General features: G+C 35.8%; 1 protein-coding gene across 2 annotated transcripts; it reads right to left on the bottom strand.

Moving 5' to 3' along the window:
- Positions 1 to 2024: 2024 nt before the first annotated feature.
- On the bottom strand, positions 2025 to 8539 carry LOC115981982 (ASC1-like protein). 2 transcript variants are annotated; one of them, XM_031104447.1, is made up of 7 exons: positions 8033 to 8539; positions 6315 to 6544; positions 6017 to 6172; positions 5599 to 5784; positions 4193 to 4377; positions 2806 to 2881; positions 2025 to 2564 (listed from the first exon to the last, which is right to left on the bottom strand). In XM_031104447.1, exons 1-6 carry the CDS (start codon positions 8168 to 8170, stop codon positions 2850 to 2852), a joined length of 927 nt encoding a protein of 308 aa, XP_030960307.1. In that variant the 5' UTR covers positions 8171 to 8539; the 3' UTR covers positions 2025 to 2564; positions 2806 to 2849. The 2 variants fall into 2 exon arrangements, with proteins under 2 accessions (XP_030960307.1, XP_030960308.1); XM_031104448.1 differs by having other exon boundaries at positions 2025 to 2514.
- Between the last annotated feature and the right edge of the window lie 9883 nt (positions 8540 to 18422).

Raw genomic sequence — 18422 nt, 5'->3', positions numbered from 1 at the left:
ATTTCCAGAAGAAAAAGATAGTTAGAAAAAAAAAATGATATGTTGTAATTATGTGAAATGCCTTTTTATTGGAATCATGCTTCAACTGTGTCATTATAGTTTTTAGATGAATGTTGAATATTTGAACTAATTTCTTTATACATATTCTCAATGTTTATTTTAAATTAGAATTATAGAATTTGATTGGTTTCGAATGATTGTACCAATAATAAAGCAAATAGGTATAGTTGTTGTTTATTACCCTGTGCATAGCACGGGTTAGCGATTAGTATTGATTAGAAGAAAGAATAAATAGATAACATAGTTTTTAGGGGAAATTAGATTTAACCTACTTGTGGTTGGGCCAATATTGACTAAATCGTTTGTGTTTTGAAAATTGTCACTTAATACACCACTGTCAGTTTCTTTAAGACCTTCCCTTCTCTCCTCGTATATGTATTAAAAATACTGCTCGTTTGGTAGCCTATTTTGAGCAACTTTTTGAGCATTTCAAACATACTTACATATATTTTCACACACTTTTTTACCCACACGTATATCAAAAATACTCAAACAACATTACTCAAACTCCTCTACCAAATATCCCTTAAGAAAAAAAAAAAAAAATCACCTAAGGTACCTTCCATTAGACAGCCGTTACCCACCTCTCCCTAGCCGTTAGAAAAACACATGTTATCACAAATACATAAAAAGAAATTGGATCAACTTTCTCACTCTTTTTAAGCTGTTCTCTTTCATGTCCCTGTCTTTGACCAATTATTTGGTGCAATATATACATGAATTAATTTTTGTCAAACTATCTAATGATTAATATATATATATATATATATATATATATATATAATTTCAATAAAAGACGTAGAATAAAAGTTTACGAAGGTTGACAAAATAACATAAACTAGATGTTTTTAAATTTTTAAACATAAAATGAACTTCGTAGATGAAATTCATTTTGTGCAAATTTTTACAAAAAATATTTTAATTTATATATTTATATATTGCATTTTTCCTCAAATACTCCATATTCTCTTGTATAGTTTGAATCTAAACATAAGATTTAAATTATATGATACATATCAAGCTAAGAATTATATAAACTATATTAAATTCATATATTTGGACTATTTTCATTTTATTAATCATTATCAAATGAGTTGAATTAATTGAATCAAAGAATTAGTGTGTGAGAAATTGCAAATTTTAGTTAGCTCAATTGATAAAAATATTTTGTCATCGAAAAGAGATTTAGAATTCAAATCCGACCTACACAAACAACCAATTAGTGTCTTAGCCTAATTATAAAGAACAATCATCATGGTGCATGACTCAAATGTGTTGATTAATTTCCCTCCTATTTTGTATTATAAATTAGGGCTTTGATTGTCTCGCACTCTTGATCTAAACTCTTTGTATACATCATGTATTAAATGCGGACATTTTTCAAAATTATATTGTATGAAGTGTGTAAGCAGGAGTGTGAAATAATAATTTTCCTCAAATTTAATGGCAAAAGTGTTACACATCTCAGAACACAAGTCATTAGGTTAGTGAAAGCTACTTTTTTTCAGGTCCCATGGACCAAGTTTCACAAAGGTGAGAATAGAGTGCATATGTGAGTGTTCAAGTGCATAAGCTATCTTGAAGATCAAAGTACTGCTTTCGTGGTAGGCTCAGGTTCATCCATTCATCTTCAACCTCACTCCTTTTGCTTAGGGAATAAAGAAATTTTTACAATGAAGAATTGATACTTAGAGTCTGTTTAAATACCACTTATTTTGTTGAAACTGAAAACCTATTGTTGAAAGTACTGTAAATAAAGGTAAAAGTTAATTGAAATAATACAGTAGGACCCATGAATAGTACTAAAAAGTGCGGTAGAACTCATGAATAATAACAAAAATAAGCTGAATATTAAAATAATTTATAATTTTCATCCAAATCCAAATGCACACTTGATAAATGCACTTCCTGTAAATTACCACCACCCTAGATAGCAACATTAGTTAAGCAATTCAAAAGTCCAATAGACAAAATGCAAAAGTGTTTTGTGAGTTAATATGAATGAAAAATAAAAAGTAAGAAACTTGTAAGTCGGCTTACACCAACAACCAAGCAAATTATTGACAAAATCTACTCACCCTTGGAGACATTGGACTACAATAAGTTCAAAGAACAACAGTTACAAAAAGGTTCATCAAAACTTTCAACAGAACTAACAGAATTTCACAATTGGCAGCAGGACTGACTTTCCGTACAAGTAGTTGACTCACAAGCTACTGTTAACTCCCTTATACAACAGATCATTTCCCTGGCTGCAAACTCAAACTTAAGGAGGCAAGTTGCATAGGCCAAAATCTCAGATGAAGAATGAAACTTCTCACCAATTGCTACCCTCTAACCTGCTTCTGTATCTGATCTCAAATTGATTTATGACCCTCTCAATTACAAGGGAAGTTCTCCAACCACAAGTTTCTCAATATAGCAAAAAAAGCACATCAGAAAAGCGGTTCTCATCTGCAGGAGAAATGACAGAAGATCTCTCTCAATTGAAGAAAGATGGGGAACTGCCAATAGAAAATTTACATGTTTTGAGAATAAATCTTTCTTGCAGCACTTTATGCATTTAGTTTTTCATATCTGTGCTCATAATGTAAGATCATTTTAAATACTTAAGAAGAAAAATAACAATGGTAACTCCAATTAAAACCGCATATGTGCACTAGTTCATCGTAAAACACTAGGAACTCTAGATAATCAGTTGGTTTCTTCCATGGAACTTCTAAATTGTTTTAACTAAATACCAACCTTTGCAATGATCATAAATAGTAGCCATAAATTTTGTTCCTTGATCAATCTTGATGCTCATGCTCATCTTCACTATCTGCATATGAACCCCCCAAAAAAAAGGGTTAACCATTTTTTTTAATAAAAGACTAGGATATTGTAGCATTCATAAAATAATAAAAATAAGCCCAAAACTTAGTTTAGGTTCAACTGGTCAAGTTCATTTTAAAAAATCATCATATTAGCAGTAAGATAGACTATCAAAATCTATCACCCAATAGTTATAGGTGAAGTGGAGAGAGGCAAGAACCACCATATATGAGATCCATCATCCAATGGATCTCATCTAGTAGATCCCATTGAATATTAGTATTGATTAGTATTGATCATCTATGCTGCATCCGAGCCCCACTGCTATGAACTGTCCGTTTCCATTTTATTTATTTAACTATTTTTGGGTCCTTGGTTGGGGTATGGGCACTGCCTGAAGTTGAGGGACCGTAGGAACTGAGGACTCTTAGTGTTGCCCAAGGAAAACTGAGAGAAGGGCCAAGCATCAGACCTATGAAGCCTAACCTGACATTCACTTTTTTTGTTGTTGTTCAGCTTGGAACCCAAACCCCAGTGGCCACCATAGAGGTGTTTCCATGAAAACAGAACAATTGAAAAGAAATGGAATAAAGAGACACGAATCATATAGTGTTTCATGCAACAAGTGCATGTCACATGGGAGAATCCATACCTTGGACGATAAATATGATGATTTCAATTTACTCCAAATCACAGGATGGTTCAGTTACAGTTTCCAAAAGATAAGGAGGTAAATCCATAATTTCCCCTAATCATAGGGAGGCCATTTGTAATATACCTTTGAAATATTAGGAATAAACTAATAATAGCTAGAAGGAGTAATAAGGTTTTGAGCTAGAGCTCACTCCCGGTTTAGCTTATTGCCTCTTGTATAGTAAAGTCAAGAGAGTGAATTGGTTACAATACTGTCCAACATTCTGTACTCATTTATCATATTAAATACTGCTCTTTTATCATGCTGTGAAAGTGAAAAAAAGAAAAAGAAAAAAAAGAAAAGCGAAGTCTTGTTTGACCCATGCAACCCCTCACCACCTGTAATAAACAAAATCAAATACCCCTAAGACATCACTGTTCACTTCACTACAATGTCCCATGGAGTGCAATTAAGAAAAACCTTTTTCCAGTTGCTAAAATGATAGATCCCCCTAAATGCAGCCATTTTTAGATCCAGATAGTTGCATCGAAGGTGGATCCTCATATCCACTTGAAAATTTTCCCTCCCAAAATTCATTTATGGATTTATACTTGTTTATTTCTACAATCATTAATGTGCGCATTCACTTTACACAACCACTGAAGGAAAATAGATTTTACTTACCAGATCGAACATCGTCACTAATCTGGCCTCTTGCTTGGATTTGCTTAACAAGCATCCGGTACATCAACACCCACCAATAATAATGAAGAACAAGCAAGCAAAATAGAAGAGTATTGAACACATAATAATAAATTGGTCCATCTACTGGGTGTTTTTCCTTGTCCAAGGTCAGGGTAACTTCATAGCTGCATTAAAGGGAGAAAATCCAACAATAAATAAAAAATATAAAAGAATAAAATATATAATCCAACGATTCCAACTGAGACATTGAATCCTCTGTTTCTTTAAAAGTGCAACTATTTTGTTATCTTCATGGTGCACACATCACACATAAGGGAACCAAGATCCAAATATCCAATGAGTGCTTCCAATATCAAAAGCCTATCCTTTAGAAACAGTTTCTAGGTTTTTCTTCTTCCTTCTTTTTTTTTTTTTTTTTTTTTTTTTTTGAGAAATCAAGATTGCAATATTTGCATTGTCAGTTAAGTGTTTTATGTGCAAGAACAGTTGGGAGTCTGTGGACCACCTGCTCATTCATTGTATGTATACTTATAGCTTATGGACCTTTGTGTTTTGTTTGTTTGGTATATCTTGGGTGTTGCCACAGCGCGGGGTGGAGCTGTTGGCATGTTGGAGGGGGCATTGGCAGTCACCAGGCAGCGATTATTTGGAGCGAGCACAATCATCAAACTTTTGAAGGGGAAGAACATTCTCTTGTGGATCTAAAACGGTTTTTCTTGCTCTCCTTATATTGTTGGATGAAAGAAATGAGCAGTCTTTCGGCTTCCTCATTTGAGGAATTTTTAGATTTATGTGTTCATTGTTAAATTCATAAAGCTTCCCTCAGTACATTTCTGGTGTACACAGTTTCTGTAACTTTAGTTTCTTTTCAATAAAATTTCTTATTAACTATCAAAAAGTCTCAGTATATATATAAGATGGGTTCAAGATACACCTAATGTAACAATAAGCAATGTTACACTACTTAATATTTTGTTATTGGATACAGATTTTGACAAATTCATCGTTTCATTAAATTTTCTTTTATACCCTCCATGTTTGCAAAATTTCAAAATTATTAAAGACCAATAACCATGTCATCAATCAAATGTTTAAATTTCAAGTTTTTGTATCTTAAAAGTATGCATAACAAATGAATTTATTGATTAAATAGTAAAAACATCTTATTGGCACAAAATTTGGTTGTGTTTAGAACATAGAGAACATGTAATTCGACATTGAGATATTCAAAATATTAATTCAATAAAAATTAATATATGGTAGAACATTGCTTAAAGTTACATATACCACTTGATCTTAAGACCATGGCAGAACATAAATATAGAAGCTAAGGAAAATTAAAGAAGTTTCATAGCTAATCTAAATTAAGCAGGAAGCTTACGAACCTAGTACTCCAAAGGACCCAAAATGGGTAGTAAATGAGGCGTAGTACGATCCAGGAAAAAACAAATATAATAAATGCAAAGCTAGCTAGCGCTTCAGCACCACTGTATTTGGACATCTTCCCTATCTCCAGAAACACATCACTAGCATCATGAATAGCCAAAACAACTGAACCAATACGGGCAAACCTGCAAGAAATATGAGAGAAACAGTTTCTTGTATAAAACCTAAATATCCAAGACATTTATAGCATTGCATGCACTTGATGCCATAAGCTTTTCTAAATAGGCACTAGGAAAACACATTCATGACTTCATCAATGCCATCCCTTATAATTTCTATAGATCAATTGGCAGTAATGTTGCTTCCTTAAAATTGTGATTAACAGAACGAGACTGAGATACTCACAGAAAAACCTACCTATAAATGAAAGATAGCACAATGAGAATTAGGGTTGCAAAATGATGGCCCATGGACACCCCAAAGTCAGAACGCCTTGTTTCCCAGAAAATCAGAGCAAATATGGAGTATGTGTAAAATCCAGCAGCAAACATATACAAAACCTTCAATTTTAACCTGAAAGTCATTAATTAGTAAAAATTGACTAAATAAACCAAACATCCTTGTTCGATTAAAAGTGGAGGATAGCGCTAAGCCAATGTGAATGCTACATCAAACAACCACAGCATTTTTATATATATAATCTGGGAAGTCTTACTTAATTTTTTGATCAGGCCAAACCTGATTTCCTGGTCCTACCCAAAAGCATATTGTTTTGGTAAACCAAGGCTCATTATAAGTTACAGATAAAGCGAAAATCTCTGCTGTAAGATAATAAATGAATTTCCATGCTGACTCCTTAAATTTTCTCATCTTCTTCATTCTCTCGGTTGCGTCAACATCCTTCATCTGATTTCCCTTTCCAAAAATTAACCGATTTGCCACTTTCTGCAATATGCACATTCATTTCAGCCACCCCAAAAAAGAAAATGCAAAAAGGGGGAAGAAAAGTCTGAGTGGAAAAAGAAAAAGAAACAAGCAAAAATCCAACAGAGTCAAAGCAATCTCATTCAGAGTTCCTGATCATGATTATATTTGCTCTATTTGGAGAAAGAACAAAAAGAAAGTTAAAAATTGATGAAACAATGGAACATGGAACTAAACACCCAATTTCACAGTTTTTAGATATTCCCAAACATACAAAAGGAATGGAGCAATATACTGACTTTTACAATTTTCTGGCATAAAACAGATGACTTGAGCTAGAAGAACAATGACCAACCTTAGCTCAAGCATGAGCAAAGATTAGTGAATTGAAATTAAATAGCACAGTGATACATTTGACCTATTATCATTAAAGCATGAAGTAAGCCATCACATTTCTTCAAAATGATGAAAAAATATTATTCCCTAGTCTTCATTATGTAAACCATCAAAATTTAGGATAACTTTCTGGTATACAGCATAGCTGAACAAGCACTAAATATAGAGCAGCCTTTAATATAATCAAGAAGAAGTGAACTTTCAAAGAGAAGCATATATAATGGTGCAGTAAAATTGTCATAACAATAGGGACAAAAGGTAATAGCTCTATCCATTTTAATGTTTATAGATCGCATCTCATGAATGAGCTACACAAAATAATAAGGCTCGTTGATCAAAATGAAGACGTAGTTATGAATCCTGTTGCTTGCTGCCAAAATCTAAATTTACTAATGAAGACCCTAGTAGGAGTAATGCTAAGCTACTTAGAGACTTAAAAATGCTTTAGAATCATGGGGCTTTATAACAAGAAAACACTAAATCAAGGCATATCTACTATCATGATCAGTGAAACAGGTTACATTGATAGCCAAAATAAACACACAAGGTACCATGCCCATTTATTAAATTGGTCAAGCATGGAACAAGGTAGCTATAAAATTCATGGTACAGACTGCTTATGCATTAAAACCATTGCATTTAAGTGATAAGTTTACACACTCACACACAGAGTGAGTATTGAACCCACAATCTTACTCGCCACCCTGTATTTATCATCAACCCAAAATAAGAAAAAAATGAAAGACAATTTAACTGACAAAATGCGGAATCACAAAAAAAAAAAAAAAAAAATCACCAAGATTCTAAGACCATTACAAAAGCTGCACAAATATTCATCATAACAGTAGAATATCACTGACTCCAACCAAATGTACAACAACAAATTATGCACATCACAAAATACAAAACCAAGCAAAACCTATCATAAAAAAAGTGAAAAGCCTATCTGGGTCAATCAAATTTTGATTTAAATAAAAAAAAAAAGAAAAAAAAGAAAAAAAAGCGAATCATCAATAATCCAATAGATTGAAAAGGGAGCTAAGACCCGACAAAGTAGAAGTGAGTAAACCAAAAAGAGATAAGGTTTAATTATGGTAAACAATGAGAAAGTACCTCGAAGATGAATCTATCTAGGAAATATCGAACAGAGGGAAACAACAAAGCAAAGAAGGGAAGGATTAAGAAATCCTCGTATGTTGGGTATGATTCATATTGCCAATCGATGGAGCTTAAGATTGCTGTCAAACTCATCTCGGATTTTCCTTTTCAATGATCCGAAATAGAGAAAATGTAAATTTTCCCGGAAAACAAACAATAATTATGTGTGGATCACGTATGGAAGAAGCAGAGACATGCGTCTCTGTTGGTTTTTAAAGCCCACAATCCCAATCAATAAAAACTCAGTTTTCGTACTTTCGTATGGTCTGGTTTCGTTGAAGCATCAAAGGTTGTATGTATTATTGAGCTAATCGCCTAGTGATTTTTGATTGGTTGTAGGGTTTGAGGTGGCCCATGGTGTTTTGTGTGAGTTTCGGAATTGCCACTTCTTTTTTTGGGTTGACGAAATTGCCCATATGGGCCGGGGTGGACCTTTTTATGGTTTGGAGAGAGAGAGAGAGAGAGAGAGAGAGCTGAGTTTTTTTTTTTTTTTTGAGAAAGAGAAGAAGCTGATGAGTTTGTGATTGTGATTTGTGAATTTGTGATTGTGATTTTGATTTGTGAGGGAAGGAAGATTCGCATTTTCATGTGATCCAGAGAGAGCGTGCGTCCGTGGAGGCTTGCATTGCCAGAGTGCCACGTGGCACTTTACTGGGCGGAGATGGGAGCCAGCCACTACTGTATTTTGTATTTTACTACTACCACTAATACTAGCACTAGCACGAGCACTAGCACCCCGTCTAAAAACGTAAAACATAAAAATAGTAGCAGCATTTTTAAATACCAGGGCAGGGGTTTTTGGGAAGTGAGGCACATGGCCACCAGCGTTAACTTGAGAGTGAGACTAAGAATTTATTTTCCAATAATGGTACTATATCGGTGTCATGTACAGATTTAACTCAAAAATACGTGGCTTTTACAACTCTATTTTTACTTTTTACTTATACTCCTAGTTCAAGAGCATTTTGTCACAGTTTTTTTTTTTTTATTTTTTTATTTTTTATTTTATATATATTACTATTATCATGAATTTATAGAATATATAATAAAATATTATTTTTGGTCTTTATCATGAATTTATTTATTTATAAGTAGTGGTGTGTATGGGTCGGGTTGAAGAGTTTTTTTCAACCCAACACACCATGATGAGTTAAAAAAAATCCAAACTTTTTTTTTTTTTTTGAGAAATAAAAAATCCAACCTAACTCAATACACATGGATCAAGTTAGACCCATGGGTTGGACTAGAATATTAAATTGAGAATTAGAACAATATTATCACAAATAAGAGCAAATTTATAACCAAATAATCTACATATATATATATAAAACTGAAACTTCTGAAATTTCCACAATTTTTCACGTCACCACTATTATTTTTTTTTAAGATTATTTTTATTTTATTTTATTTAAGTTTAATATTTTTTAAGAGAATTACCTGACTATATTCTATATCTCTCCTACTCCCCTCCTAATGCGAATAACTCCCTCTCTCTTTAAATCTCTAATCATCCCCCAAATCCTTAACCTCATGCACGCAATCTTTTCCATATAAGTAACAATTTGAAGTTAGAGTTCCATATTTCATCAAAGTAAAGATTCTAATTTGTTTTTAAATTGTCTAAGATCAGGGTTTGCTATTCAACTACGGATTTAAACGATGTTGGTTTCGTTGAACCTGGAGAAACCCTATAGAAGATCAAATTCTACATGGGCTTCATCTCTTGGCATTTTAAAGAATGGTTAGTGATGTTTTTATTTTAATTTTAGGTTTTTTCCCTTACCTATTCTCTTATGGTCTCTTTGGATTGAGGGAGAGGGAGGGGGAGTAGAGTAGAGTAGAGTAGATTTAGCCGAAAATTAGCCTATTTTTAGCTAACTCTACTCTACTCCCCTCCACTCCCCCTCTTTCTCCCCTCCATCCAAATGGGCATTTAATTTGGAGTAAATTTGTGTTTTAAAAAAAAAAAAAAAAAACCAAAAGAGCCTTGCATTATTTATTGTTCATTGAGAGCGTCAATAACGGATAGAGAGAGTCAGAGAGGGAGAGAAAAATTTGAGGGACTTTATAATGAGACCAAAACTTCTCCAAAAACATTACCGGTAGTTTTTAATTTTGTTCTATTGTTTTTGGCTGTTAAGTGTGATTTAGGGTTACAATTGGGAGTGTTTCTTTTGAATGATTAGCATAGATTGATGAGTTTGGAGCCAGTAGTGGAGTTTGCTAATTTCAATTATTGGTTGCATTGCTCTCTCTTTAATATTTTAGCAAATTCAATCAAAACTATGTCTCTTAACTGTATCCTCCTGCAAGAATGCAACCAAGTCACTGTTGTTTCTTTCTCTTATTTATTTATTTTATTTTTAAAAAGTTAAGATAGTTTTTTGTTTGTGGAACTTTCTTCTTCTTCTATTGTGTGGGAGTATCTTGGAGGGAGATATCTTTGTAGGAGAAGATGAAGAGTTTACTGCGAGGTGACACCATTTCAATCTTTTCTACTAAAAAAAAAAAAAATCTAACCCAAGTATAGTTATTTTTGTTAGTTATGGTAAGGTTGTATTTTAAATTTAGGTATAACCATGGAAGCTAAGATTCGTGCCAACTACTGACTTTTATTTTCTGCTTTTTGCCATGCATAGTGGAGGACTGAACCTATAGAGTTTAGAGGTTGGCTACAAATTCTAGCGATAGAAAAGTGAAAAGGTAGAGCTGTGTTTTTTCTTCTTCCATATCCATTTTTTGAAGCATATTTTGTGAGACTTCACTATGATCCAAGCTGATATATTGATTATTGAATCTAAGAGGCAAATAGTGGGTTATTTTTCATTGCTTTTTTGCCTTTGAAAAGTGGGGGGATTTGCTTTGCAGGAACCGGTTTTCACAATTAATTTAATTGTAAGAACTAATTACTTCACTATTAACGAGTACTACTATGAAATTTGAGGGTGCTTAGACCAAGGAAAGGACTAAGAGGGTCACTTATTGATAAAAAAAGAAAAAAGAAAAAAAGGATTAACAACGTTGAAGGGGTTATTGATACATGATTGCATGTCATAACACTAAGACATGGCCCTTGGTAGTACATTGGAGATTTTAAAATCCATTGCATAATATTTATCTACACTTGAATGTCCAAGCAATTTGATCGGTAGGATATTGGCTTAGATAGTAGATTTGGAAGCACTGATACATACATGTTTTGGAATTTTTGCTGTTAAATTGAAATTTTGCAATAATTTATGACTGTTATGCTACTATTTGAAAGTAGAGTAATAAACAATTTCTAATAATGTCTACTTTCATTAAGTGTTTTTTCTTTTACATGTACACAAGGTGTTTGATGAAATTTCTTAGAGATATTTTGTTGTTATTCTAGAAGCCATAATACTTGCAAAATTGAGAAGTCAGTTTAATAGTGGGGAACATAATTTTTTGTTGGGTGGGAAGCATAGACAACCACAAAATTTTAGATGGTGGTTAGAGATGATAACACAGAATAGAAGTGGTAGCTAGATGGTATGTTGAAAAAATTTCTAATTGAGTAAAGAGGTTAAATGTTTGACCAAAACACCAAAGAGTGAGTTTACCTTCATGCTCTTAAAGTTCAATTTTCTCCTCCTATTGATGCAATAGTTTTAGAATTAGTACCTTTTAAGTTTTAAATTTGATTATTTTTCTACACAAATCTAATAGACTATTTTGTATGTTGATACAAATCTTGACTCAATTATCTTCAAAATCCTAAATTCCTTGATGTGTTGCTCTAGCAACCTTTCATATGAAAACCATGAAACTTTGAATATTTAAATTAATAACATAGATCATGTAGTCCAAAAAAGATGTTCAAATTTATTATTTATGTCCCTTCCTATTTCTCTCTCTTATTTTAGATAAATATTTTCATGGGGGAATGATCTTAATCTGTATAGCAGATTGCTTGCAGCATTGCACTATTGTTGACTACAAGTACTCTCTACATGGGCTACCAGTGGACTCTGATGAGTACCTTTGCATGTTATATCGGGTTTCTTCTAAACCCTCTCTCTTTTTGTGCCTTTATAATTTCTTTGTTTAATAATGATTTGTGTTTAGTTACTAAGAAAGTGTAGCAATAGAATACATATGAATAGTTTTAGGTTTTTATTTAGTTTGGTTGAGATATGGGCATCTTCTTTATATAGCTATTTGGGCTTTTTTTTTTTTTTTTTCCCTCCCCAAAAAGATTGTATTTGGTTGCTAAAGGAAATCAAGGAACGTAGTGGCTAAAATGAATATTTGAAATTAGAATCTCAAAATAAATTACACTGTTGGCTATTTTGGGGCTAAGCCACAAATTTGAAAGCCTTTCTTGGATGTCATGAAAGAGGAGAAGAAAGAAAGCAAAAATATTTAAATTTTTACAACATTATTAGATTGTAAGCATGGGATCTCTTATAGTCATTCTCTCAAAATTTTACATTGTACTACTACCATATGTGGTTATTCTTTGATGATGTCGAATATCGCCAGTTAGTCACACAGTCCTTACGTGCTCAAGGCAACACTTGCACAACACAGAACAAGAAGACCTTAGGAGAGTACCGGTGTGATACCGGCCAAAGACCTTCCGAAAGTTAAGTTAGAAAACTTTACACAACTCTAGAGTGCTAGAGCTGGGATGAATTATGCGTACCTTGTTATCTGAGGGCTCTGGGTTTTTATAGTGGTGTAGAGTTGACCTCCGTTTCTTGCGTAGGAAGGCGTTTCCTTATGGGAAAAGATCATCACAAATACGCGTATATTACGGGATCCTTCTCATGTTGGGATTCTTTTCATGTTGGGATCCTTCTGACTAGGCGTAATTGTGGGACATAATTTCTTTCCATTTAGGATTCCTTGGAGGCCACTTAAGCCATATGCATACACGTGGCCTTGAGATCCATCCACCTTGTGTCCATGTATCTTGGATATGTCCATGTAAAGAAACTAACCATCAAGTCTATTTAAATGGATTTGTCATCCCTAACTTTATACTCTTCAGTTGCCCCTTCACTCTAGGGGTCCGTCGCCTCCCTTAGACAGATTCGTGGAGTGACGGTTTGACTCTTCCTCTGAGAGGTGCGCACAAACAAACAGGCTACCCTAAGGTCATTAATGACGTAGGGACACGTGGCGCTTCTTTAGTGGTTAATCTCTTGGAATGAAGAGTCCCTTCGTCTTCCGTGTCATTCCCTCTATATAAACCTGCTTCTTTACCTTTCATTTTTTACTTTCCTTAGTGAATTTACGACCAGAGCATTAATGTCACCTTTGACGAACAAGCATTCCGTCTACTTGGTGCATCTGTCCTCTACACCTTTCCTGGTGCTCATCTTCAACTGGTAAGTACTCTTTACCCACTATTGAATTCTTGTCTTGTTTTAGACTTTGCACACCTGTCGTCTATATAGATCCGTCAGTGTCTTAGGGTTTACCCGTCATGTGTAGGTGACAGATGTTTAGTGCGCCAAGTAACCAATCATGTGCCTGCAAGGAGGCGGGCTACGATGAGGTGTTCCCGTCATGTCAGAACGACCCTGGCACCTCAAGTGAAGAAAGGAATCTGTCGGCCACCTCACCTTCCACAAGGGATGAGGATTTGGACACGGGTAGGTCAGGGGATGACTCTACTAATGGCCTAGTTGGTGCCAAACCCCCAACCCAATTCGTCATAGGTCCTGATGGACTTAGGGAGTTTATAATACTACCCTTGTGGACAGTCAACGACTTCATTTCTACCATCAAAGAGTCACACTTCAACACGCTTAGGGAGAAGTACCAGATACTCGACAACATACCCCTCCGTCTACCCTGCAAGTCAGAGAAGTGTTATTACAAGGGTGTCAAAGGTGTCGAAATCTATGAGCAAATGTTGAAAGCAAGGCTCAGATTCCCATTGAGTGCTCTCCACCATCGCCTCCTCCAATACTTAGGGTTGGCCATCACATAGATTGCTCCAAAAGCCTAAAGGGTTTTTCTTGGCATGGAGGTTTTGTACGAGGCCATGTTCAATGGGTGCGTCGGTTGACGGTGGAAGATTTTTTCCACTGTTACCGTCCGACTAAGATCGGGCATGTATAGTTTTGTGCCCAAGAACCCGTTGTTTCGGCTAGTGTGTGATACCACGACTCCAACAGAAACTAGAAGAGTCATTATATTTTCATAGAAGGTGATGAATGGATGTGTCACCTTGGTGACAATAAGTACATGCCCGTCGACAAAACATGGGGCATAATGCCCCCGTCTGGTATGCGTCCGTCTACATTTAGGTTCTTGATTGTTTTAGCTTTTGCTTGTTACTCTAACCATTTTCTTTTGTAACTCGGGACCGTCCATAAGTCACACTTGAACAGTGGAGCTTTTTGGAGAAAATTTTCAACAAAACCAAGCTGTCAGAGAGGACGTGGGCTAAGTTAGTTAACTTAGATACTCTCTTTTGGTATTGTGATGAAACAAAACCCACAATAGCTGCCCGTCGATATGACTGTCAAGTTCATCAACATAAATCCATTGCTCAATACTTTGGTTATTTTTTTATTTTTTATTTATTTTTTATCTAACTCCTCACATCCGTCCACCTTTGTGTAGAAATGGAATACAACAAGGGAAGGGCCTACATCAAGCAGCAAGCTGCTTTGAAGAAAAAACAAGAGGGGAGTTAGCACCCTAAGGGGACGGGTCCGACCAATCCGTTTGCCAAGAGGAAGCAGCCAGAGAAGACTGACCGTCTTCCAAAGAAGCCCAAAACTGTCCTCGAGCCCATCGTGGGGTTAAAAGCTGAGACCAAGAAGACGGTGACTCCGCTCAGCCTAGGAAAGGGCAAGGGACTCATGACGGGCCCTGTCCCCATCACTGAAAAACCACCCGTCCTCCTCCGTGAGGATTCTAAGTATGCATCGGAGTAGCTCTCGTCCATTATCATAGCTAACGACTATGAGTACTTGAGCAACCACGCAATTGAAGCCATGGGGGAGTCGGGGCTCTTTAGCATTGCTCAGGTAACTATGTCTATCCCCTTTCTTTTTTTCTTCCCTTTAACTTGCTTTGTTACTAACCCTTCTGTTTTCAAGCGATGTTAATGATGAAGGGGTTGATGGGTTATTGCCTAAACCACAAGACGACGCTGGACCATATTAGGGCGAAGGCGAGGTCGATGGAGGACAAGCTGGCTGAGTTGAAGGCCGGAAGATGGTTTAGGAGAAGAAGCTTGCTTTGTCAGAAGAAGCTAGGGGTGAGCTAGAGAAGCAGACGGAGCTGTTGAGGCAGGTCTTGGAGGACAAGGAGAAAGAAATCAGTGACATTAAGGACTGACTGCATCAGGTGAAGAAAGAAGTGATACGTGAGTACCATGACTCTGACGCCTTTCTGGCAGAGTTCGGAGGCTCCTTTGCTAAAGGCTTTGACAAATGCCTCCGTCAAGTCAAAGCTTCTTTTCTAGACCTGGACTTATCCCATGTTACTATTGATGCCCAGGTCCAAACCTTAGTTCAGCCCGTCCACTCCAAGAGCACGGATGAATTTTTCGCTGATGATGCCCCTGTTGATGACCCTCGTGCTGATGAAGAGATTGCTGTTGAAAACCAAATCAAACCCATCGTGGATAGCACCCATCATCCTGACGATGTTCAATTTGTGGAAGAGAAAGATGAAGATACTCCCGTCCAGTAGTAGTTTTTATTTTTTATTTTTTATTTTTATAATGGTTTGCCTTTTATACCTAGAGTTTGCCTTTTATACCTAAAACGTGGCTAGGGTTTGCCTTTTATACCTAGAGCAAATTAGAAAACCCTAAATGTTTTAAACAAACTAGGGCTGAGTTGGAATTTTGTAGAAAAACGCCTCTGACCCGATTTTCGATTGATCTAGACTAAGCTTCGACCGATCGAACCAGGCCGAGAAGCATAAATGAATCCTGCAACAGCTTAATCCAACTTTACATAAAAGAACCAACTTTGAGCAAGTCTAAACACGACTAACCAACATGTTTTGATCATGGTTTGCCAACAATACACATTAGAGTTCTAAATTCATAAAAACCTAAGTCTTTAGAACCTAACAAACTCCCCCTTTGGCAATCCGTGACAAAACACAACTAAAAGCTCAAAGTTTACAAAGAAAAGCCCTTTACAAAAATAATGCTCATAAAAACAAATTCAATCTTAACTACTATCCATCAGTTGCAAGTGTAGACAGCAGCTCAATTGAATCAACCTGTATATTTCCTGAAACACTAAACAAAATGCATAACCGCATGTGTGGAAAATACAAGTAAACAAAATAAATTCTTGATTTCAAACAACACACAATATAGACATATATTAATGAAAAACTCATAAATATAAATCAATAAGCAGTTGAAACAAGAAACATATAAAGCAAAAAAAAATCTCCCCCTAACATGAATATCCCAACAAAAATATGACAAGAGCTAAAGAGATAAAATACAATGTGAAACACCTAGATACAATCTAAACTCCACAAGCTCCAACCAACAAAAATACTCTCCCCTTGAAAACAAAACTCTACAAGTGCTCAAAATATGTACTCGCCCTTTTTGTGACGGAATGCCAAAGGGTAATCAAAATCCATCATCAAAAGGAGGTGGCAATGAAGATCGTCGAAACTGTGCCAACTCTGCGCGCAAAGCACGGATCTCATCGAGCACGTCCACCAAAATCTGTCCATGAGTCGCCTGAATGGTCAAGACATAATCCAACGTATGTCGAATGTCTGAATCATCCGAAGTAGTCGGTGGAGGAACATCAGCATCAGCAGCAGCAGCAGCAGCACCAGCACCAGACGCCTCAGCAGCATCAGCACCTGTAGAAGAGGGAGAAGGGGGAACAACACCAGATGACGTACCTCTAGGACGTGTAGGATCAACTCTCAAGTGAGCAGCCCTCTGCCTAAGGAAGGTGGCACCTATGGGAGCTACAACATGAACGAGCTCACCAGAAGGGAAACTATCTAAACCAAGATACAACAAAATCCTATGAATGAAAATAGGATGAATAAGTGCATGCCCTACAGTAGAACTCCTATGAACTTCGTTCAAAGAATGAAGAAACAGATGTGGAAAGCTGATAGATGCGCCAGACACAAAAGCGTACAAAAACACACATCGCTTAAGAGGGATGGTGTGGAGATGAGAAATAGGCCACAAAGAATGACACGCTATCCTAAAGAAAAGATAGGCAGTCTCAGTAAGCTTAGCGGACGTGATCCGAGGATCAGAACCCCACTGGATAGAGGACCTAGTGATGTATGACATGACAACATCTAAGGGTGGAGACTTATCATAAGGATAGTCAGGCTCCTTGACAACTGGAACCCCAAGAGCATCAGCCACTACCTGAAGAGTAATGGTGAACTCAACACCTCGTATCCAACTTCTAACAAGGGTGTTGGAATCATAGACGTGGCAAGAGAGATTCGAGAAGAACTCTCTAATCAGGGTAGTCGGGGGTGGATGATCTATCTTTAATAGGGACAACCAACCTCTAGACTCAGGATTTGCCCTAATGGTTGGATCAACCTCATCTAAAACCACAGAACGCTCAGCCCAAATCTTACGCTTACAGTTCATTTTCTCAAAGGCCTCTCTGCTTTTGTCATTCCTAAACACCTCACTCCTAGAGGGAGACTTAGAGGAAGTGGAGAGGGTCCTATGGGCTCTAGTTTTCCTAGGCATAGTGCTAGGATAAGAACAAAGACACAAAGCAAGATAAAACAAAAACTAAGGACAGACTGCAAGTTAGCACAAAAAAAATATAGAACAAAAATCTATATGATGCATGAACAGATTAAATGACATGATGCATACCCTAATGCAGTGAAATTAAGTTCAAATTTAGATCAAGTTCACAAAATTTGGCTTGAGTATAGAGTTTCTAACAAAAACCCCAAAATATTTGAAAAACCACTTGATTAATTTGTACAAATTGACCAATTGATCATCATAAAAGATAGATTTTAGAAAATAATGACCAATTTCATCAATTCAACAAGCCAATTTCATCAATTGAAACCAATTTGAACAAAATCCCCAATTCTTGTTCAATACAAGCCCTAGAATTTTTGATTTTTCATAAATCCCCAAATTGATCAAATTAACCAACATAGATCATGAATATATCATTGTAGCAACAAAACCCATTGATCAAATTCATAAAACAAGGCTTGATTAATAAAAAAACCCAAATAGTGCATAGTTCGAAAATTACCCCAAAAACCATGAGATAATGCATGAAAATGTGAAAATCAATGCAAAAGGAAGGGTAATATAGACATACCGGCTTAGGGAGAGAGAAACTTAGCAAAAAATTTG

Source organism: Quercus lobata, chromosome 3 (genome assembly GCF_001633185.2).
Source record: "Quercus lobata isolate SW786 chromosome 3, ValleyOak3.0 Primary Assembly, whole genome shotgun sequence".
Lineage (NCBI taxonomy): Eukaryota > Viridiplantae > Streptophyta > Magnoliopsida > Fagales > Fagaceae > Quercus > Quercus lobata.
Note: the sequence above shows the minus strand (reverse complement) of the source record. Positions and strands in the feature narration are given on the sequence as shown.

What these genes read in the sequence shown, in the direction of transcription:
- LOC115981982 (XM_031104447.1), bottom strand. Translation starts at nt 8,170, where the DNA reads ATGAGTTTGACAGCAATCTTAAGCTCCATCGATTGGCAATATGAATCA. An exon ending in GTGCTATCTTTCATTTATAG is followed by an intron (nt 5,785 to 6,016) that starts GTAGGTTTTTCT and finishes TATTTCTTGCAG; the next exon opens with GTTTGCCCGTATTGGTTCAG. An exon ending in TAGTGACGATGTTCGATCTG is followed by an intron (nt 2,882 to 4,192) that starts GTAAGTAAAATC and finishes GTTCATATGCAG; the next exon opens with ATAGTGAAGATGAGCATGAG.